The sequence below is a fragment of the Danio rerio genome, chromosome 20 (assembly GCF_049306965.1).
Source record: "Danio rerio strain Tuebingen ecotype United States chromosome 20, GRCz12tu, whole genome shotgun sequence".
NCBI classification, from domain to species: Eukaryota; Metazoa; Chordata; class Actinopteri; order Cypriniformes; family Danionidae; genus Danio; species Danio rerio.
This window is the reverse complement of record NC_133195.1, coordinates 443,735-467,651: the sequence shown is the minus strand read 5'-3', so window position 1 is coordinate 467,651 and position 23,917 is coordinate 443,735. Positions and strand designations below refer to the sequence as shown.

General features: G+C 38.8%; 1 protein-coding gene across 1 annotated transcript; it reads left to right on the top strand.

Moving 5' to 3' along the window:
- The first annotated feature begins 142 nt into the window (after nucleotides 1-142).
- On the top strand, nucleotides 143-21,952 carry ufl1 (UFM1-specific ligase 1). Its single transcript, NM_200606.1, is given in 19 exon segments — nucleotides 143-340; nucleotides 2,128-2,273; nucleotides 2,370-2,398; nucleotides 3,347-3,444; nucleotides 4,898-5,012; nucleotides 6,268-6,398; nucleotides 7,137-7,195; nucleotides 7,267-7,413; nucleotides 8,447-8,622; nucleotides 9,028-9,204; nucleotides 9,609-9,732; nucleotides 10,746-10,868; nucleotides 12,649-12,769; nucleotides 14,339-14,505; nucleotides 14,701-14,828; nucleotides 16,375-16,455; nucleotides 16,642-16,727; nucleotides 20,273-20,453; nucleotides 21,663-21,952. Coding segments are annotated over 19 exon segments (2,382 nt in total). The 5' UTR covers nucleotides 143-263; the 3' UTR covers nucleotides 21,879-21,952.
- Nucleotides 21,953-23,917: the final 1,965 nt, after the last annotated feature.

Genomic DNA, 23,917 nt, shown 5'->3' with positions numbered 1-23,917 from the left:
GTAAACGTTACTGAAACACAATGAACGGGTAATTAAATACTGGAAGTTTCGTTCAATTCCAACCGCAGCTGTATCCCTCATAGCAACAGCCCTTCGAAAGCGTTTGTCCCCTTTGGGTTTCCGTCTGACGTACGCTGGAGTCAGCCTGACGTGTCTTTTGCTTCAGACTGTACTTCTGCTGTTTCGCTGCTGAGATTATCTAGAGTTTATACACCAGTAAATGCTTTACTATTGCAGGTCTATCAGTTTTGCGAGCGAGTGAAATGGCGGCAGACTGGGAGGAAATCAGGCGTTTAGCCGCGGACTTTCAGAGAGCTCAGTTTGCTGAGACTGTCCAAAGGTAAACCATGTTGATGTTGCTGCTGCAGGCTAATAATAATAATACTCATTATTATTATTATTATTATTATTATTATTATTATGATAAAGTAATAACAACAACAACAAATGTTGCTTTTCACCCTTCCCTGTTGTTAGTTTGTCTTGAATCACTGTATTGATAAAGTGGCGTAACGTTTTTCTCAATCAACTAATGTGACCACAGTCATTTACTGCTATTTTATTAAGCAATCCAATCCCTGAATAGGTTACATATGCTTTACATTGATTTTTAGTTGGTTAGGATATAACATTATGTGTTTAATATACAACTATTTGAACATCTGTTGGCTGAGCTGTCAAAATGAAGTGCTTAGCAATGCATGCTACTGACCATAAGTAGTTTTAATATACTTACTTACAGTAGGACATTTTTATAAAGTTATTTATTAAATAACCTATTGAGTTTTAGCATAAAAAGAAAAAAAGTCGACTGTCAATGTATAGCTATTGCTATATATATACATTCATGTTTAGCTATTGCTGAAATATCCTTTCACAAATAGGGATTATTATCTGACAGTTAAACATGCATATCTAAACGTATATATAATATATATATATATATATATATATATATATATATATATATATATATATATATATATATATATATATATATATATATATATATACAAATGACATTATATTGAAACATCTGGTTATATTTTCCAAACCAACTAACCACAGAGTTAAAGGATGAGAAAAATGTCAATCTGTAAGCATGTTTTATATTTGAAATGAGGAAAATAAACATGCGTTATGGATGTGACCAAAAAAAAAAAAACAGAAAGACAGTATACAGCAAGCTTTGTAGAAAGTAAACTGCTAATCAAATGGATAAGAGTTGGCTCTCTATAGAACAAATACAATGTTTTTATTTTATTTGACTTTTTTTGCATTTATGAGGAAAAAGCTTCGTTATGCATGTGACGTCTCTCCGTTATGGATGTGACCACTTGTGTGATTTTTGGTAAATCAAATATAATAGGTTGAAAACGTTAATGAATATATTTTTGAGAATTTTTAAAGGCCTGTAAAATACTTGCTTACACAAAAAACACAGAAACGGTTTCGATATTTTGGCAAAAACCTCGTTTTTTTATGGCAAGCTGTCATTGGCATGGAATTGCTCACACACACACACACACACACACACACACACACACACACACACACACACAGTTGAAGTCAGATTTATTAGCCCCTCTGTTTATTTTTTCCCCCCAATTTCTGTTTAACAGTTCAGCACATTTCTAATCATAATAGTGTTAATAACTCATCTTTAATAACTGATTTATTTCCTCTTTGTCATGATGACAGTAAATAATATTAGACTAGATATTCTTCAAGACACTAGTGTTCAGCTTAAAGTGACATGCAAAGGCTTCACTAGGGTAATTAGGGTAAAGTTAGGGTAATTAGGCAAGTCATTGTATAACAGTGGTTTGTTCTGGAGACAATCCAACACTAATATTGCTGAAGGAGTGAATAATATTGACCTTAAAATGGCTTTAAAACTGCTTTTATTCTAGCCCAAATAAAACAAATAAGACTTTCTCCAGAAGAACAAATATTATCAGACACACTGTCAACATTTCGTGAATCTGTTCAACATCTTTTGGAAAATATTTGACGAAGATACTAAAATTTAAAAGGGGTTAGTAGTTCTGACTTTAAATACTCTAGGGCTGCACAATATATGGTTTCAGCATTGATATCGTAATGTGATGCTGCATCTATTGACAGGTTGTCTGAGAGGAACTGCATTGAAATCGTGTCCAAGCTGGTCGGAGATAAGAAGTTAGACGTGGTTCACACTCTGGATGGGAAAGAGTACGTGACTCCAGCCCAGATCAGCCGGGAAATTCGTGATGAGCTCTATATGCACAGAGGTGGGTAAAGCGCACAATAATCTGCTGTATCAGTAACCACATCTATTAAACTCTGGATTAAATATATATTATTTTGTTTTTTTTCTATCTTCTAAGGGAGAATAAATGTGGTGGATCTTCAAAAGGTGGGTTTAATATGAAACATCAACATCCTGTAGTGTTCATTTGCATCTCACTAATGAAGAGAAAATACATTTGCAAAATTATTCACCCCCTACTGTGAAATTGTAATACTTAAAAATGTTTTAAAACAAATATTTCCCAAGGAAATGTTCACAGTATTTTCTATAATGTTTTTTATTTTATTTTGGAAAGTCTTATTTCTTTCATTTTGGCTCAAATAAAAGCACTTTACACATTTGGTCCCACTTTATATTAAGTGGCCTTAACTAATATATACTTACACAGGATTTAATAGTTTGTTACAATGTACTTATTGTGTAAATACATGTATTTACTGTGTACTTATGCTTGATTAAATACATGCATGTAATTACATCTGTAATTAACTTTTGTAATTACATTTGTAAATACACTGTTGACCATGCCTTACACCTCAACCCACCCTTAAACCTACCTATGCCACAAAACCTGTCCATAACCCAATTTCTATCCCAACCCAAAAGCACCACAAGTGTTCTCAAATACATTATAAACACAGTAAGTACATTGTAATTATTTTTTGATGTAAGTACATAGTAGTTAAGGACACTTAATATAAAGTGGGACCACACATTTTTCTAAACTATTTTGTAAGATTAATATTATTTAATTGGCTAAAGAACAAATCACTGTCTAATAACTTGCCTAATTATCCTAATTTACTTAGTTAAGACTTTAAATGTCACTTTAAGCTGAACACTAGTGTCTTGAAGAATATCCTGTCTAATATTATGTGCTGTCATCATGACAAAGATAAAATAAAATAGCATTCTTTTAATAAATATTGATTTTATGGGAAAATCTACATTAAACGGCACTTAAAGAATATTTTTAAATCATTAACATTTCAGTGGAGGGCTAATAGTATGACTTCCACCGCATGTATACATGTTCCTAAATATTTCCCACAGATCATCAATGTTGATTTGGTCCACGTGGAGGGCAGAGCCAATGAAATCGCCAAGTCAGACAGAGGCACGCAGCTCATACTGGGTCAGCTGATCGATGAGTAAGCGAAGAACTAATGCCTGTTTTAATGTGTTTTTTTTAACTGCTTAAAGGATCCGTTCATGTATCGTGTCTTAAATCAAGTGGAAAGTGTGAAGCACATCTCTTCCTTCTTAAAGTTGTCATTGCAATTTGACCATGTACTATTTTCTCAGAGGTTGACAAACCCTTGCTGCAGCTCTGATACAAGTGTTATTTACGTAGAAAACTAGAAGGCACTGCAGTGTTTGTTTGCTCTGTGTTTTTCTGAGATAATTAGTCAACCGTTGTTACTAAAATGTGTACATTACTTACAAAGTATGAAGCTGATCGGTCAGTTCTAGTCACAGGACCCTTGATGCACTTGGGGCATTTTGAAAAGTTGTGAAAATGTGAGCACGTCATGCTGCACTGCATGCATTTTGTTTCCTATTTGCATGTGCACCTCCATTGGAAATAAATGAACTTGTGTGGACAAAACACACGATATGAAAGTCACCAAACTCTTGCCCCCACTTTTAAAAAGAATATAGACATGACAAGTTAACAAGTAAAACAAATGCCATGTGCCATTGTTTATGAAAATAATACAACAAATATATATATATATATATATTAATATATTACATAAAATATGTATTTTACCAAAGTTGTTTTGAACTAATATCGAAAGAAAATCTAAACTAAATGTCTCAACAAATTATACTCCAATGTTGAAGTTGATTTAGTGAGTTGTTTGGCCGCAGTACCAGACATGACCACCAGGTGACAATCAGTTTACATTGGCTACGCTACAAGGGCGCCCTCTATGTTTTGAGGAATATGAAACGTAATGTTTCATCCTTTTGACATTATTTGTAAAGTAGACATACAATTCGAAAGTAATATGGCAGTTTAGTTGTTATTTAACTGAATTTAGCTTCTACAAAACATCATAAAAAAGTTTACATGTGAATTGCTGTAGCAAAGTAATGCTTTACGACTGATGAGTACCATAGTTGCAAATTAATAAATATATGTTGCTCATATCTAAAAATCAGTCACTAGATATGGAAATGAGAGACTTCAAGCTTGCAAATGATGTACAGTTTGTCTTGATTGCTTTGTGTTTAGGCTATAATATTATGGATGTAACCGCAAATGGTCGCACAGGTTGTAGGGTGACAGTAAATGTGGTTTAATCTATTACTCCTCCAGCGTAACAAAAAACTGTGGTAAAATATGTATTCAGAAGTCTTAAATCTTTTTAAAGATATCTAATTTGTCATGATTAGCTGAGGAGTTCATTGCAAAAAAATGAAGTGAATCTAAGCATCACGTTGGCGAGAAGGTGACCGTTAAGGTGTTTGTTGTAGAGACTTGGGAAAACAATTGGAAACGATTGGTTTCAGACTCAGTCAAAATGCTGATATAGACTTAATAAGAGGCTGATTGTCAGTCTTTAACTGTTGTGTCCTAAATGCTCTGTGTTAAAGAACATACTTGGATCGTCTTGCTGAGGAGGTGAATGATAAACTGCAGGAAGCTGGACAGGTGAACATCGCAGAGCTCTGCAAAACCTATGATCTACCTGGAGATTTTCTGACTGAGGTTAGTACTCTCTGCATGACGCTTTGTTTATTTTTTAGTGTGTGTGTGTGTGTGTGTGTGTGTGTGTGTGTGTGTTTCAAAATCCTTTTTGTTAGTATACATGGTTTGCGCTATATTCATTCTTCCATGGCGGGGCGCCACGACAAAATTCATCCCGCCACGGCTGCATTACAGCTTCTCATTCAAAACATTTTATTATTTTAATAGCGGGTGATAATCGCACCAAAACATATTAAAGGGTAGGTGAATTATAATAGCGCATACTTTTCTGTAATTAAAGTAGTGCTGTGCGTCATTTGTTTACCCTTTAAGGTGACGTGCTGACTGAGTGACAGGCTGACAGGTGTGTGATGCGTGAGGCCAGCAAACACGACGTACAGCCGTTTCACTTTACTTCAGGACGCATTAATGCTACTGTGTAGGACTATCAGAGACATTCATAAACATTCCTAGCAAATCTAATAAATCCTGGAGACATACTCGTTACATAAACGCACTAAATCGCACCCAGCAGCGTTTGTTTGAGAGCGCACATGAAAATCTGCACACTCTTGAAGCGGCTTGTATTTGAGGTGGCGTGCAAAACCTTTTGTGCACGAGCAGAGGAAATCGGCGCAAGCACAGAGATTTGCATGCATGTTGGCTATGCGATCCCGACTCCTAATACTGCGCTCACGACACTTGACATTGAAATAATAATGCCACAGGTAGTCGGTAGATCTGTGTAAAAAAAGGCCTGCCACCACAGCTGGAAAACTTCCCAGAGGAAACACTGGTATATATCACCTACAGTACATTATATTACATTTACATTAATAATTTACATTATATTACAAACATCAATCTCTGAACTAGTGTTGTACACGATTCAGAACTACTTTTAGGCACTGCGTAATATCATTGCTCCCGCTGCAGCCAATCGGACAGCAGCAAAGTTTCTTGATTATTACACTGGAAGGAGAGTTTAGTTTCAAACCATATTAACCTAGAAAATAGCATCTTTTCATTTTATGTTACTCTTATTATATGATGCAGCTACAGGCTTTAAATAGCTTTAAAATTACCAAAGCTTTGGTCTGGATTTTTGGAAGAGATGCTAAAGGTCTAATCGGGTTTAAGTTTAATTGCTTTCGCCACACTCTGAGATATGAACATGTTAAATGATATCTGTATGTGACTTCTGTTCATCAATATAGTTTAGGTATCATTACTAGCGTGGTAAAAAGATGATTATGCTGGAGTTTCACTGTGTTAGGCGCTGAATGCGAGGCTGGGCAGAATTATCCAGGGGCAGCTAGACCAGTACAACAGAGGCATGATCTTCACGCAGGCTTTCCTCTCCAGACACAAAGCCTGCATATGCGGTCTGTTCAGCGGCATCACCAGGTAAGCAGCTCCAGTGCAGTCAGTGCTGGGTGATTCAACCGCAAACGCAACTGAGCAAAGCTGCGATTGTCATGCACGTCTTCTCAATGAAGCGCCGTGTGATTTGTAGTGAATGAACTTGTGCAAATACACATGAAGAAACCTGTGTGGAGAATATCGGTCGCTGAGTAAACAGAAGCTTTATTGTTTTTATTGATTAGGCGTGACTAATAAACACGCGACTACAGTATAAACTCACAGAAGGATTTATTTCAGACACTTGACTTTAGTTATGAGGTGAGTTTGAAGTTAAGACATGTTGTTATATGTTGTATTTTCACATGCAGTTTTTGCTACAGCTGGAACTCATTAAGTAAAGACAGCTGTCTTTATCGCAGAACGATTATCCCGATGCCATTATTGACAGACTAAACTGAATTCTTATTTAAGTCAGATTTTTTTTGCATAGTTTATCAAATCTTATCAGTAAACTCTGCTCCATCTAAACCAGAGATGCCCAAAGTAGGGCAAAATTGACATAAATTAAATACATTTATAAAAAAAAAAATGTAAGAAGTTTCCCAGAGATGGGTTGCGGCTGGAAGGGCATCCGCTGCATAAAAACTTGCTCGATAAGTTGGCGGTTCATTCCGCTGTGGCAACCCCGGATTAATAAAGGGACTAAGCTGACAAGAAAATGAATGAATGAATGAATTTTCAGCCCTGTGGATTAGTAACAGCTGTAATTTCCATCCACAGGCCTACGCAGATCAACAACTTGCTAAACCTCTATGGCTTTCAGGAGAATCTGGTGTACTGTAAGTATTGTCCACCGTTCATGTGTGTTATGCGTATAGACCGCTGATGCTTGCTCTTTCTTGGTTATCAGCGATGCTTGAGGAGCTGGTGAACAGCGCTCGTCTGAAGGGCTGCGTGGTTGGGGGCAGGCAGGATAAAGCCATCTACATCCCTGACATCTACTCCAAAGCCCAGAGCACTTGGGTTGAGTCGTTTCTCAAGCAAAACGGATATTTAGGTGGGTTCATCTTCAGCAAAGCCAATACTGATACTGCATTATGAGACCACATGAATTTGATTTTAAATGGGAGCTATTCTGCAGAAATCACGTTTATAAGGGGTTTAAGCACAGTTGTGTGTAAGCAGTGTGTGAATATATCAGCTTCTAATGGTAAACATATATTAATATTATTTGTTTATAATCAGACTTGATAGAATCAGTCTGCAGACATTCTCCCTTTGTACGTGTCATCAGAGTGGGAAAGCCCCGCCCACTGGTGACAATCTCTCCCTCATTAGCATAGGACGTCAGTCTTGTTTCTGAATCTGCCACTATGCTGATGCACATGCATTTATAGCTCCGCCCTCTTCAGAAAAGAGCTCAATCTCATTTGCATTTAAAGCGACAGTCACCAAAACACCACAATTCAGACCAAAGCCTGAAAGGGTGAGTTTAGGAGAGCTGGAGAACATTATTAGTGTGGTATATTCAGCTGAAACGAAAAATAAGATTATTTTATTTACCCCATTGGCAGATTATTTAGCTTGTTTAAAGGAAAATTACACTTCTGAAAACAAGCCAATATGTTTTGCTTGTCTAGATAATGCTTCCGGATTCAAGAATTTGTAGGTATTTGGACTAGAAACAAGACAAGAAACTCTAAGAAAAGCATCATTGCAGTGTAGGGGAAGTGTTTTGTCCAGTCACACGTGGCTTCAGATCTCGCTAAAATGACAGTCAACAATTTCACATTGGTATGTGCTCACATTTAACAGAGATATTGCACGGTAGCAGGCCAAATCTAGTCTAGTCTGCTCTGAACATGCTCTGATTGCTTTATTGATTGTGTCCCAGCTCACAGCATTTGTATGGATATTGACTTTGCTGTTTTTTTTTTCCAAAGCTGTCAGTGATATTCTAGTTTTATTTGATGTTTATTCAGATTATTGGGAGTTTGCCTCCAACTTTGCTTCCTGTCAACACCTGTACCGATGTCAAAATAAAGGCTAAAAATGAGTCTTCATAATGTCACGTTTCTCATCTCCTGCAGAGTTTGAGTCACTGACCCGTCTGGGCATCCCTGATCCCATCAACTACATAAAGAAGCGCTTCAAGTCCAGCAGATTGCTCTTCCTCAAGACCGCATGTGTGGGCAGAACCATTGTAGATCAGCTGGAGGCCTCAGTGGAGGAGGCCATCAACTCTGCCACTTGGGTCGACTTGCAGGTAGACCATAGTTTTATATTTATATACAGATTGAAGTCCGGATTAAATTGTGAATCTTCTTCAAATATTTCCCAAATGATGTTGAAGAGATTCAGGAAATGTTCACAGTATTTCCTCTAATATTTGTTCTTCTGGAAAAAGTCTGATTTGTTTTATTTGGGCTAGAATAAAAGCAGTTTTAAAGCCATATTAAGGTCAATATTATTCACCCCTTCAGCAATATTAGTGTTGGATTGTCTCCAGAACAAACCACTGTTATACAATGACTTGCCTAATTACCCTAACTTTACCCTAATTACCCTAGTGAAGCCTTTACATGTCACTTTAAGCTGAATACTGATAAGTCTTGTGCTGAGATGTTATTAAACTGAACTCTGATTCCTGAATATATTGGTTTTTGTTCAGCCGATGCTCCCGAGCATTCTGTCGGAGGAGGATGTGGGAATTCTGCTGAATGAAGTGCTGCGGAGCATGAATGTGCAGTCCAGCGCACGGCTTCTCTCCACATCTGTCGTCAGCGAAAAGTTCATCGCTGGATGCATCGCTTTATTTGAGGATCTCATGCAGCAGAAAGCCCAGAAGGTGCGTGAGCTTCTCCTGCAGCTGTTTCCCGCACACGTCATATTCAAGGGGTAGTTCACCTGTTTGACACAAAGGAAGATATTTTGAAGAATGTTCTCGGAAACTTCTATGGTAGAATAAACCAATACTATGGAAGTCAATGGTTACAGGTTTCCAACATTCTTCAAAATATCTTCTATTGTGTTCAACAGAATAATGAAATGTACACGTGAACGTGAACGTATTCAGATCCTCTTAAATGTTTGACTCTTGGTTATATTGCCGTCCTCATTACTGATACTATTAAATCTATTATGATTAGAAATGTGTTAATCTTCTCTGCGTTAAACAGAAATTGGGGGGAAAAATAAACAGGGGGGATTGTGACTTCACGATTGTCATTCCTTTATTCTCTTCATCAACAGGAGGTGAAGAATAACCCTGTGTTTTTGATAACCGAGGACGACGTCAAGCAATCGTCCGCTTTGTTGGAGACTTCAGCCTCTTCGAAGAAAGACAAAAGAGATGAACGCCGGAAGAAAGCTGCGGGTGAGGAGATAACAAATCAATAATCTGACTTTAGTCCTACTAGTTTGATTAGCAGCTATCTGTGTGTTAAGATGACAAAGTTGAGCAGATAAATTTATAGGAAATTTTATTTCCTTCTGGAGGATCTAAAACTTCTGTAACACTTTACAAAATGAGAGGCGAAGTAAATGCATTTGCTTACATGAACAAACAACGATTAACATGTTTATTAAAGAGTTTAATGCTAATACAGTTGTTACTCACAGTGCATTAACTAATGGTATTACACTGCTATCTGGAATACTCGCTTCTGGTTACTCAGTTGTGACATTCCTAGCTATGTTATTTCCAGATAACAACCTTTAAATAACGCAGGCTCACTTCAAATCACCTTGATCTTCAGTGAATACATTCACATCCACATTCATATGTGTCTGCTTGCCTGTTATGCTGCATTTTTGACTGCTTGGCGCTGTCTTGTGAATAAATAAGAGGTGGGTTAGTGTATGCTCTGTCCAGCCGGTTTCGTTTCTGTCAGCTTTGTGTTTAATAAAGAATTGATTACAAGCTCTGGACAGTGTTTTGTGTCTGAGATTTACATCGCTGTGTAATAAGCAGGATAAAGTACACCACCTGACACTAGTCTTGTGGTGGATCCCAGTTGTAAGAGCAACACATAATAACTCAACCTCTAGTTGATCATTTGGAAAAGTGTGAAGGTGGATTTTTCCCATGAGTCATCTGTTGAACTGCATCCCAATCATCACAGATACTGCAGTAGACCTCATGGTTTGGAGTTACATTTAGTATAGGGCTACAGAAATAAAGATCAACTGAACTGAATGGCTCTGATGAACCTGTCAGGCTTTATTATGCAATAACAGCCTCCGGGATGTGCTTGATTTCTTCATCATACACAAGCATTGCTCGTTGTTTGTTCAGTACATTAACTACGTGTCCCGTATGGTAAAGTGTCACCATGAGTTTTATAACAGACCTTTTCATTTCATGGCTGGTGCTCTTCTGTTTTTCAGAGGGCGGTGGAAGTGTGAAAAGTGGAGGAGGAGGAAACGCCAGAGAGATCCGAATCCGCAAAACAAAGAAGAAGGGCAGGAAGGAGGAGGACAGCGATGAGGAGACGACGCACAGCTCACAGGGTATGATGAACCGGAGATTGTAATTCAGTAATTTATAGTATAAAACTTATGTAAAGTTGAAGTCAGAATTATTAGCCCTCATGAATTATTTGCCCCCCTGTAGATTTCTCCCCCAATTTCTGTTAAATGGAGAGCAGATTTACATTTCTGCAAATAATAGTGTTAATAACTCATCTCTAATAACTAATTTATTTTCTCTTTGTCATGATGACAGCACATAATATTAGATATTCTTCAAGACACTAGTGTTCAGCTTAAAGTGACATGTAAAGGCTTCACTAGGGTAATTAGGGTAAAGTTAGGGTAATTAGGCAAGTCATTGTATAACAGTGGTTTGTTCTGGAGACAATCCAACACTAATATTGCTGAAGGGGTGAATAATATTGACCTTAATATGGCTTTAAAACAATTAAAAACTGCTTTTATTCTAGCCCAAATAAAACAAATAAGACTTTCTCCAGAAGAACAAATATTAGAGGAAATTCTGTGAATATTTCCTGAATCTGTTCAACATATAATAATTGTTGAATATTTACAAATATTAATATTTGTTTTAATAGTAACACTGCATACGTATTTATGCAGTTTTAAAATCGCAGTTTAATACAATTAGTCGACTGTATTCAGAAGGAGACAGAGAGAAACGCCCACCACGACTATGAATCAGCAGCCAGTAAGTATGTGAGAGCCCAATGCAGGAATACAATAAATCAATGCAGTTGAAGACCGCATGTTACTCTACACTTAACCCGAACCCCAAGTAATAACAACGACACACATTCAGTATTAATCCACACAATGGCAAAGGTTGAACTACTTATAAAATCGACTGCACCGCGTGTGTGTAGGAACAGCTGAAGGTGGCCGTAGCAAAGGCAAACAGCAGAGGATCGCGAGTTCAGAAACACATTTAAATCGGTAACAGAAGAAGCATGCGTCACGTTTTTAACATGGTTTTGGAAGCAATATGTGAACAGCCCCATACTGATTTAACCTGAGAGATACAGTACAAGCAATGATCTATAATAGATATGTGGCAGAATAGTGAGGGTGGCGTCCGCGAACCCCCTGGTCCTCACTTTCATCCGCTTTATAATCCACACAGTGGCAAAAGTTGATCTATTTTCAAAAACCCATAACAGGCGCTCTTTGACCCGGACTACAATTCATCCACTACAATCTGGACTACAAAGTCACTAAATGAACTACATCTCCCGTCATGCAACTCACACACACCTGTTCCGGTTCTCTGATGATTACACACACACACAGCTGGGAGCTGATGGCAGACTATATACACTGCTCAGCTTCACACACACTTTGTGGAGTCTTGTTTTGCCTAGCGGACATTACAACGTGTTTTCCTGTTTGTCTTGCCGTGTTTTGATCCTCGTCTGTTTTTCATTTTGATTCTTTGCTGCCTAGCCTGACCTTTTGCCTGTATTTTGATGACGCTTTTTGGAATATTATATGCTACTGTTTGCCCTGTTTTTGACCATCAGGACTTCTCTTTAAATAAACTGCACGTGGCTCCTCATCTCTGTTGTCAGCATCTGTACATTACAGTTCATTTAAAGCTCAAATTTGCTGTGTATCTCCAGCCAAGTGTTATTTAGAAGGTGAATAACCCCAATAGCTCTTTTGGTTGCAAAGATCTCTCTAGTGCTGAAGTAAAAACCCTCATATCGAGACCTGAGTTTAATTATTATTGGTGGAGTTTGTGTTTATTTACCTTTATATGGCATTAGGACTTATGCAAAATGACTTTGTTTTTGTACAGGTCGAAATAAGCTGGGAGACGTGCAGTTCCTCTCAGTGGAGGAGATCGTGGAGGTGCTGGAGGAAAAAGTGAGTGACAGCTCTGAGGAGATGCTGCAGGAGCTGGCAGAACAGCTACAAAGGTGCGCACCATCAGATTGAAGTTACCTGGCACTGAAAGTTCCCACAGGCCATGGGATGTCTGGGATATCAGGGAGTTTTAAAAGCTCCATCCGCTTGTTAAGTGACATATGAGTAATGTTTCTGGGTCAAAGCCGCTGCTCAGTTGAGTTGAGAATATATTGGTATATGACCAGTTTTTAGTCTTCTCACACATCAGGGGTCCGTTCTTCTTACCTCGCTTAAATGATCTAAGATGATTTGGCCTGGATCTTTTCATCTTGATAACTGATCTGTGGCTAATTTGGTTCTTCAAACAAGTTCGCGAATCAGATTAGAATGTCTGAATAAACTGATCTGAGATCGCTGTGTGTGTTGTGAAGGACAGATCTATCCATCCTCCAAATCATGATCAGCAATGCAGCGATTGGCTGACGGCACAGCAGCGTAATGACATCATCTGATTAATATTCAATTATCCATGTGAGCTAAATTACATCAAATTAGCAGTAAACGGTTTGTTAAATATGATACGCGATAACCTTCAACATTTGTTGTGAGCTGCAGGCTTTCCACTTTCATGTGTCGAGAGTATTCATCATGTATTTCAGTGCATATCAGTGTATTTAGTTCCACATTTAGAGAAGATTTTCTTTATTATAGAAGCCGTTTTTTAATCGGTGTAAAGAATAGCTGGATGTTTACAAAAGCATTTTTTATATTGGTAAAGGCGTCTGCAACTTTAGTGAAGGATTAAATCACCGGCATATTAACTGTCAAAACATGTTCATGACTGCATTAATGTATTATTGCTTTAAAAAAGTCACATATTATGCATTTCTATTATTCACTAATTGTTCTAAAGCGATCTAAAAAGTTCATATCAATAAGTTTTCTCTTTGCACCACCAGGTGGCAGTCTTTGTACTTTCATTTCGGAGTGCAGATTGCAAGTTTTATTGATATATATATATTTTAACTTGTATATATAAAAATAGTTAAAAATAGTCACTATTTTCCAAGTGCATATAACTACTACTGTAAGAAAATATCAGCATTCGGTACATACTTTCAGTATTTTCAATGCATGAACTGAGCTGATCTGATCCTGTTCATATGAATTGAGCCTGCTGCCGAGCAGGTTTGAGCTAGCAGATCTGTTGCTATGACAACAACTCTCGGATCAGCTTTGAAGAACGAAACGATCCTGGATCATGTCAAATCATCAATATCCAAATCCAGCTAACTGAGTAATCCACGTACGAAGAACGGACCCCAGGAATGTTTTTAATAGAATCATGGTGTACACAACAGTCTCTGGACTTGCTGTATCACAGACACCACACCAGACCACACGCCTTAGGTAAACAGCTTTTGGTGGCTCCATAAAAATAAATCCCGTTTTCAGCAAGTGGATGTTATTGTTGGTCTGAAAAAATCATCATCAAAATGAAAATACTTTGTAATTATCCAAATTTTCACACCAAACTCTTCTCTTTTTGCTCTTTAATCAAACTTTGCTTTGGATCAAATCAGCCAAACTTTTCCAAATAAATTTGTAGATCCTTAATGTGTCTTCTTTGTTTTTGCCAGGCCTTTGAGTAAAATGTACCAAGAAGTGGTCACTACAGCCTTCCTGTCGACAAGTTCCAGCGGAGCAGGAGGCAGTCGCAAGAAAAACATGAAGGATCTTCAGGAGGAGATCAACAACTTGTACAACAACATCCGCCTCTTTGAGAAAGGAACCAAACTCTTCTCAGGTTGGTTTATTGGTCACACTTAACAACGAGCTTCCATTAGTTAAAGTATTTACTATCATCAGCAAAGAGCAAACACTGCATTAATTACAGTATTCATTCTTCTTCGTTAATGTTAGTTAATGGAAATAAACAGATTCATTGTTAACTCTCATTAGCTAATGTTCATTTGGATGTTGATTTGTCTCTGCACACCAGATGAAACGCAGGCTACGGTCGCCAAGCATGTTTTGAAGACGGTGTGCACAGACGTGACCAATGTGCTGCTGAGCTTTGTGGCAGCTGAGCATATGACCTCCGACAGCTCGGCAGCCATGACCAGCGAGGTATGAACAACTGACGCTCTATAACCTCTGTCAAGATGCCATTGAGCAACATTTACAGCACATTTAACCTCTGTAATCTGATGCATTTCACAGTAAAACACAGTATGATGCTCTATAACCTCTGTAAGGATGGCATTAAACAACATTCACAGCACATTTAACCCCTGTAGCTTGATATATCGCACAGTAAATCACAGTAAAGACCAATTAATACTCTATAATCTGTCAAGTTGCCATTGAGCAACCTTCACAGCACATTTATCTTCAGTAGTCTGATGTATTTCACAGTGAAACACGGTATGACGCTCTATAATCTCTATTAATATGGCATTAAACAACATTCACAGCACATTTAACCCTGTAGCCTGATACATCTCACAGTAAATCAGAGTAAAGACCAGTTGGTGCTCTATAACCTCTGTCAAAATGGCATTAAACCACATTCACAGCATATTTAACCTCTATAACCTGATGTATTTCACAGTAAAACATGGTATGATGCTCTATAATCTCTGTCAAGATGCCCTTGAGCAATTTTACAGCACATTTAACCCCTGTAGTCTAATGTATTTCACAGTAAAACACAGTAATACCAATTGGTACTCTAGAATCTCTGTCAAGAAGCCATTGAGCAGCATTCACAGCCTTGTTAAACTCTGTAATCTGATGTATTTCATTGTAAAACACAGTATGATGCTCTATAATCTTTGTCAAGATTGCATTGAGCAACATTCACAGCACATTTAACCCCTTTTAGTCTGACGTATTTCACAGTAAATCACCGTATGACCGATTGATGCTTCATAAAATCTGTCAAGATGGCATTAAATAACATTTACAGCACATTTAACCTCTGTAATCTGATGTATTTCACAGTAAAACACTGTATGATGCTCTATAACACAGGTGTCAAACTCAATTCCTAGAGGGCCGCAGCTCTGCACAGTTTAGTTCCAACCCTAATTAAACACACCTGATCAAACTAATTGAGTCCTTCAGGCTTGTTTGAAACCTACAGGTAAGTGTGTTGGAGCAGGGTCGGAACTAAACTGTGCAGGGCTTCGGCCCTCCAGGAATTGAGTTTGACACCCCTGCTCTATAACATCTATCATGATGCCTTTGAACAACCTTCACAGCACATTTAACCTCTGTAATCTGATGTATTTTACCTGTAAAACACTGTAAAGACCAATTGGTGCTCTACAATCTCTGTCAAGATGCCATTGAACAGCATTCACAGCACATTTAACCTCTGTAACCGGATGTATTTCACAGTAAATCACAGTAAAGTAACCCTAACCTTCATAGCACATTTATCTTCAGGAGTATTTCACTGTAAAACACGGTATGATGCTCTATAACCTCTGTTAAGATGGCATTAAACCACATTCACAGCACATTTAACCCCTGTAATCTGAAAAAATGGTCAAAAACCAAACCTTTGTGTGAATTAGACTGAACGCAACCCCAGAATTAGAGGAAAAGACTGAAAATGTGTTCAGTAATTTGATAAAACCTGAGTAATCGTGTTGTTTCTGTGCTGCAGATCCGGCTGAAGATCTTGGCCAAGCTGTCAGATGAAGTCAGATGTCCTCTGATGAAGCTGCACAACAGCCTCAATGGAAAGGTGCGTCTAAAGAGCAAATCTCAGGCGTTTTCTGGCCTCCAGCTTGTCAATTTCCAGTTCACGCGTCTGTCTTTTGCCCTGTTGTACTCATCTTCAGTCATTTCTTTATACTTTACAACATGCTTCAGATCAGATCAGCTGTCAGACTCAGTAAATCAAAGCATTCCCGCCCCTGTTTCCATGCAGGCCATCGAGGAGTTTCTGTCATGTCTGGAGACGAGTGCCGAGGAGTGTGGGCTCTTCCTGAAAAAAGGCGACAAGAAGAGAGAAAGGTAAATCCACTGATCACTAAAGTGTCCGAGAGCCCCTGTGGTGCCTGCATTCATCAGGACAGCACTTCTGTGTTTTGCTCAAACTGCACTGATTCACACCTCAAATGTTCGTATCTAGTTATTCATTACTAACATATTTACGTGTTAGAAAATAAACATGGGGTAGCACGATCGCCTCACAGCAAGAAGGTTCCTGGTCCCGGCTGGGTTGGTGTTTCTGTGTGGAGTGTGCATGTTCTCCCCGTGTTGGCATGGGTTTCCTCCGGGGGCTCCGGTTTCCCCCACAGTCCAAACACATGCGCTATAGGGGAACTGATCAACTAAAATGTCCATAGTGTATATGTGTGTGTGTGTGTGTGTGAGAATGAGTGTGTATGGGTGTTTCCCAGTACTGGGTTGCAGCTGGAAGGGCATCTGCTGCATGAAACATATCGTCACCTTAGAATTATACGGTTCTATCTGACATTTTTGTCATAACTGAGTTATGGACATATTTATTTTAAATGACAGCTTATTTACATCATGTGATGTTTTTAACATAAGTTTTTACATTTGAAGACTTTTTATTTATGTTTCTCTACAAAGATGAACTCTAGCTTGACTCTATAAAGCCAATCAGCATTTTTAATGAATGCACGCAGCATGAGGACCAATCAGGATCAGCTTGCCGGACCAGAAAGACAAAAATCACGCAAAGTCAGAGTCGGTTAAATGATGCAGCACCACACAGAACTGAGATGTGTGTAAACGGGATGATTTAGAAGCATTTTTTGACATTGAGATGAAATGTTCAATTTTAAATTGTTTTTTTTTTTTAGATTTGTTTTTTGGCCTTTTTGCCTTTATTAGATAGGACAGTATTGAGACAGGAAGCGAAATGGGAGAGAGAGGGGGGGTAGGGTAATGTCCTCGAGCCGGGATTCGAACTCGCGACGCCCTGATGTGCTATTGCACCATATGTCAGCGCGCTAACCACTAGGCTATTGCACCGACAATTTTTAATTGTTGAAAAAGAAACAAATATTTTAAAACATTCTGTATTACATGTGAAATATTTTTATTTGTGTATATATGTGTATATATATATATATATATATATATATATATATATATATATATATATATATATATATATATATATATATATATATATATATTATTTTTTTTTATTTTTTTTATTTATATAGTCAGTAAAACATTTTTCAGTGTTTATTAAACTCATTTGATCACTGTCTATTTTATTTTAAAGTCTTTAAATGCAATATTAAGCCTTGAAGGGCAAATACTTAATTTAATTAATTGGACATAATTCAATAAATCTAATTCAATAATTCATTTAAAGCATAAAATTTTGTAAATATTAACAAATGAATTATATAAAATACCATCTGCACTGAACGAAATATTTAGCACAGTCCTGTATGCTTAATTTGAACAAGAGAAAATATTCATCCTACAACATGAAATAAAGCAAGCATCAACATATTGTCACTACACCAGTTTATATATTTGTGTATTGTATTTCTTGAAAAGTAAAGCTTTAATGAATGATCCGCCAGACAGAACCTTATAATCCTGAGTGGAAAATGACTTTTCAGAATTAGAAGGTGTATCTGCATTTAGCGTGGTTTATTTACTCCAATGTGAGAGAACGTTGATAATCTACATTTACAGCACATTTAGGGTCTGTCATGTTGATGTATGAAAAAGAACTGTTACACACATACTGTTTGCTATTGACCCTATTCTAAAATGCGGAAATGCGTCTGTTTTCACGATTGTTTTAGAACTTCCGATTCAGTGAAAGAAATGACTAGGAATAATAAATGGCAGAAAACGGTCAAACTACTTGCTCTACAAACAAATGTTTGCATGACTGTACAGACCAAGTAGAATAATATAATAAGACAATATCAAATTGCAGCATCAAACAGCAAAGCGAGCAGTTTTTAATGTCTAAACATGAATGGAAGTGAATGAGACTGGAAGTCTCAAGCCAAAAAGATTGAAATGGCAGCGCCCGCTCGTTGGCAAAGAATAAGGTGAATATGGAATGCAAAAACCTCAAATCTCAATATCTTAAAATCATTTAGAACGCAGAGAGAAGCTTTTAATTCCAAGGTGGCGGTATGCTGGATAAGTTGGCAGCCTCTGATTAATAAAGGGACTAAGCCGAAAAGAAATGTAATGAATGAAAATGAACATGTCAGCTTAGCAGATGTCCACATATAGGTTATTGCAGACTTTAGTCAAATATTTTACTCATGGAGAATAACATGGCTCTTATCGAGTCCTTGTAAGACGAGTTAAATGAAGGTGTTCGATGCATATGGAGATGAGTGTTTCTACAGGTGGTTTGTCAAACCCTCTCACCTCTGTGAGGCGCTCTCAGAAATGCACAGTGTTTTTCTAGAGATTTCGAGTGATTGTCAGAAAGTGTCTGTTGTATAGAAAGATGATGCTCTCTACCTGTGTGAGAACCGCTGACATGCATACTAGGAAAAGCAAATGCTATGGAGGACAGTGGTTGCAGGTTTCCAGCTGTCTTCAAAATATCTTCTTTTGTGTTCAACACGTGAAGAGAGGTAAAGGATGACAGATTTTTCTTTTTTGAGTGAACTATCTCTTTAAAGGGTCATGAAAGCCCCCTCTTTCACTTCAAGCCTACCTCAGATTTTGTTTCAAGCAGTGCTCCATGATGGGCGTGGAGCTCAGAGAGCAGAGGGAGGAGTGGGCGTGGCCGGCATGAGACACAAACCGTGAGGAGACGCATGACTTTATAGCTTACAGAGTAAAAATGCAAAGAAATAAGCAGTCATTTTTTATGTTATTATTATTTTAAAATATTTATTTTTGGCCTAGTTGCCTTTATTAGATAGGACAGTATTAGACAGCACAGTAAGTGAAGTGAGAGAGAGCCGGGATTTGAACTAAGGACGCTATTGCGCCGTCAATAAACAGTACTTTAATGCCCTGCTACAGTTGTTATTGGTAATGTTCTATAAACATTTCCACAATTGATATCATTATAAAGATAATTGTGTTCACATAAACACCATAAATAAGGAGGACTTCTCTCCTCCTCAATCTCCCGGTCTGAATGCAGACTCAGTGGACAGCAGCAAAATAGCTGACAAAAGCTCAAAGTTTTCCCCACAATTAAAGTTGACGGGTGCTTATGCTGTCTGAACTGATGCTCAACACACACACACACACACACACACACACACACACACACACACACACACACACACACACACACACATCTGTTTAAATTTCAAAAACAGCACTCATGTTTTGTGTTGTTTTATTAATGTGTGTGTGTGTGTGTGTGTGTTTGTGTGTGTGTGTGTTTGTGTGTGTGTGTGTTTGTGTGTGTGTGTGTTTGTGTGTGTGTGTTTGTGTGTGTGTGTGTGTGTGTGTTTGTGTGTGTGTGTGTGTGTGTGTGTGTGTGTGTGTGTGTGTGTGTGTGTGTGTGTGTGTGTGTGTGTGTGTGTGTGTGTGTGTGTGTGTGTGTGTGTGTGTGTGTGTGTGTGTGTGTGTAGGCAGGCTCTCTTCGTGCACCGTCAGGCTCTGTGTGAGCAGTTGAGGGATGCGGAGGATCCTGCACTGGTGCTCCATCTGACCAGCGTCCTGCTCTTCCAGAACGTCACACACTGCATGCTGCACGCTCCGGGGCGCTGTGTGCCGCACATCATCGGCTTCCTGCAGAGCAAGATTCCCGAGGTACCTCAAGGCACTTTAAAATATTGTCTTGTTCGTTTGAGGGCAAAGAGAAGTTGGAAAAGTGGAGCTGGACGCCTGAAGATGGACTGGGTTGTTCTGAAACAGTGTTACAGGGTTTGAAACACACTTGCGGTGGTAGCCGGAGTAAAACACATCACATAGTTAGCTATATTTGACAAACAAAACACAGCTGACAGGTCAAATCTGCTTCTCTCTCTCTCTCTCATATTCAGGTTCCGGTTGCTTTATTGCGATGACATGTTGTACATTATTGCCAAAGTATTTTAGATAAAACATGTAATATGTTGACATTGTCAAATTAAAAATTATACAGCAAATGAGAATTAAATGACGAAATGAAAAAAGGAATAAAAGCAGACAATTTCTCTAAAATTATAATAATTACAATATTGATATGTATAGATTATTTAATTAAGGCAAATGAGTTGTAGACTTAAGACTGAACCTCTTGATTTTGGCATTTTCAGATTTAAATGCGGCGGTTGGAGGATTATTAAACAAATGCAAATCAGCATCATTTATAACTGATGTTGCGTGGGTGTTGTGATCCTGATCTTTTAATGATTATTGGTGCAGCTTACACTGAATGGATTAATGCAGGATAAACAAGACAGAAAACACCTGAGAAACCCAGCACATCCTCAATAACCCAGCACATCTTCTTCCATCATCATTATATCTTACAGTAAAAGCCTGAATGCTTTCATACGTGTGATCTGAATTACGTGAGAGACTCATCACGGATCAAGCGTGATGGAATACACCCCTAACGCTCCATTCACACGGGGCGTCAGCGTCAACGCTTCCCATTCACTTTAAATGGGTGACGTCAGGCGTTGCCGAACTGCATTGTGGATCTGTCAGCGCCGCTTCAGTGGTGTTGCTCGCTGAAGAAGTTGGGACTTGCTCAACTTTTCAAGCGCCGACGGAAGCGTCAGCCAATCAGATCGCTGTATGCAAATACACCAGCTAGACAGTGGCCTATTTCTGACTGAATTTCATTGGCTGACGCTTCTATGACGATCGCTTCAGCCCCAACTTCAGACACGCCTTCAGTCAAGCGTTGACGCTGAAGCCCCGTGTGAATGGGGCGTAATAGCTACTGTCAAATCTAACCCAAAAGATGATCAATCTGCAGAAAGACATTCTCTGTGTGTGTGTGTGTGTGTGTGTGTGTGTGTGTTTTAGGACCAGCACAAGCTGCTGTCTCAGTACCAGAGTCTGGTGGTCAAGCAGCTGGTGGTGCAGGGTCACGGAGCGGAGAAGAAGACTGTCCCGCCGGAGGGAGCTGACGGTCCTGCAGACTCAGACGACACCGAGAGCCTTCAGAGAGAGCTGCACAGTCTCAGCAGAGACATTAAAGACACCGTCCTCGCTCAGAGAAAGCCATCCGTCACTGAGTAACACACACTTTAACGCTGTCGCATCATGCAACACGGTCTCGTTCTAAAGGTGTGAATAAACTGACTGAATAATGATCATTCATTGGTTCCACTCAATCCCTTCATGTTGTCCCAACTCAAATCGAATGGTTTTCACAAATTTAACTGAGTTGATTCATGAGTAGTTTGAACAAGCAGCAAAAGACACTAGCTGCGTTTCCACACACATTCCTATGCACATTTTGGAGATGTGCATCAAAACCGGTTGATGGAAACGCCAAGATTTAGAAAATGTGCATAACTGAGTGGGATAAACGTTTTATTCGATAAGATGAACATAAGCTACGATGCAAACACTTTTACTAAACTAATTCCAGTGTGTGCATTAAAGGCTGAGCACACTGTTACACTTCTGAAAAGTTGAGTTGGTCATTCTAAAACCCCTTTACCATTTCAGTATTAGGGTTATTATATTATTAATGACCTCCAGAGCTGTCAAGAGCATCTGCTCCGCGTCTCACGCCTTCAAACGCCACCACATGTTCACTGGACTTGTTGGATGGAAGCGCTGCTTCATATGCACGTCTTTCATGCAATATTCCTGTTATGCGCATGAAATTAGCATCTATGGATGGAAACACAGCTAGTGTTTCCTCTGCAAGACGCGACTGATGAAAGAGATGTCTGTTATTAAATATCAGGAGAGTGGGCGAGAAATTAAAGTATTTAAGAAGTAAATCTGTGCCGATGTGTATGCGAGTTTGGTTACGAACAAGTGTTAATTCTGCCGTTATTTACTTTCAAAATTCTGTGCAAAAAATTGTAAACTTGTGTGAACTGGTTTCATGTCCTGAATTGGATCACTCTGCAGCCCAAGAGCGCTTACTGAAGCTGAGCCTGGTCAGTACCTAAATCAGAGACCACATGGGAAAACTAGGTTGCTGTTGGCAGTGGTGTTAGTGAGGCCAGCAGGGGGCAGAGTGGGCTGAAAATCCTCCACATCACTTTAAGTGCCGTTGCCTGCTTCCGAAACCGCCTACTACTCAGTGGGTACTCTATTTGAATTTAAACGTACGACTCGGCCGTTAGTAAAGTGCGTTCTATACAGTGTGAATGTGAAAAGTATGACTGGAATTTGGATGTACTACATCCGCCATTTTGTCATGGTCACGTGACCTACCTAGTTGCGTAGCTTCACTTCCATTCATGAATTCGCTGGGGGGCATCATGGGATAGCGCAGCATGCATGGGATGCGCACTCCAGAATCTCACTGGAAGTAGTAAGTTATCCGGGAACTTCTCGCATACTGATTTTTGCATTCTATGGCTGCGTCCGAAACCGCATACTTCCATACTATACAGTGTGCTAAAATCAGTATGTGAGCCGAGTAGTATATCTGAATTCCTAGAATTCAAAAATCAATATGCGAAGATTTTTAATTCATGAATGGGCGTGAAGCGACGCAACTGATGCAGGTAGGTCATGTGACCATGACAAAATGGCGGATGTAGTACGTCCGAATTCCGTTCATACTTTTCACATTCATACTGTATAGAACGCACTTTACTAACAGCCGAGTCGTACGTTTAAATTCAAATGCAGTACCTACTGAGTAGTAGGCGGTTTCTGACGCAGCCAATGAATTCGGACATACTACTCGGCTCGCGTACTGATTTTAGCGTACTATGTAGTATGGAAGTATGTGATTTCGGACGCAGCCACCGTAAGTTATGGAAATCGCTTGATTGCAGTTGCTGCTGCTAAGGGCGGGGTGAAGACTTTTTCCACACAATTGTGTGTGTGTGTATATATATATATATATATATATACACATACATACATATACATACATACATATAGGTTTGAACGCTCTGTCTCTTTATCTTCTCCACTGCTCACCCTGAGATAGACAAGTGCTGATGATGTCTGCACAGGACTCATGATTTCGGACTCTATAAATACAACAACAAACAGCGAGCCACATAATTATGATTTCACACCCGCCCACATCCCTGTAACCTGATTCAAATCTGCTGTCCACTAAATGGATATCTCCCACA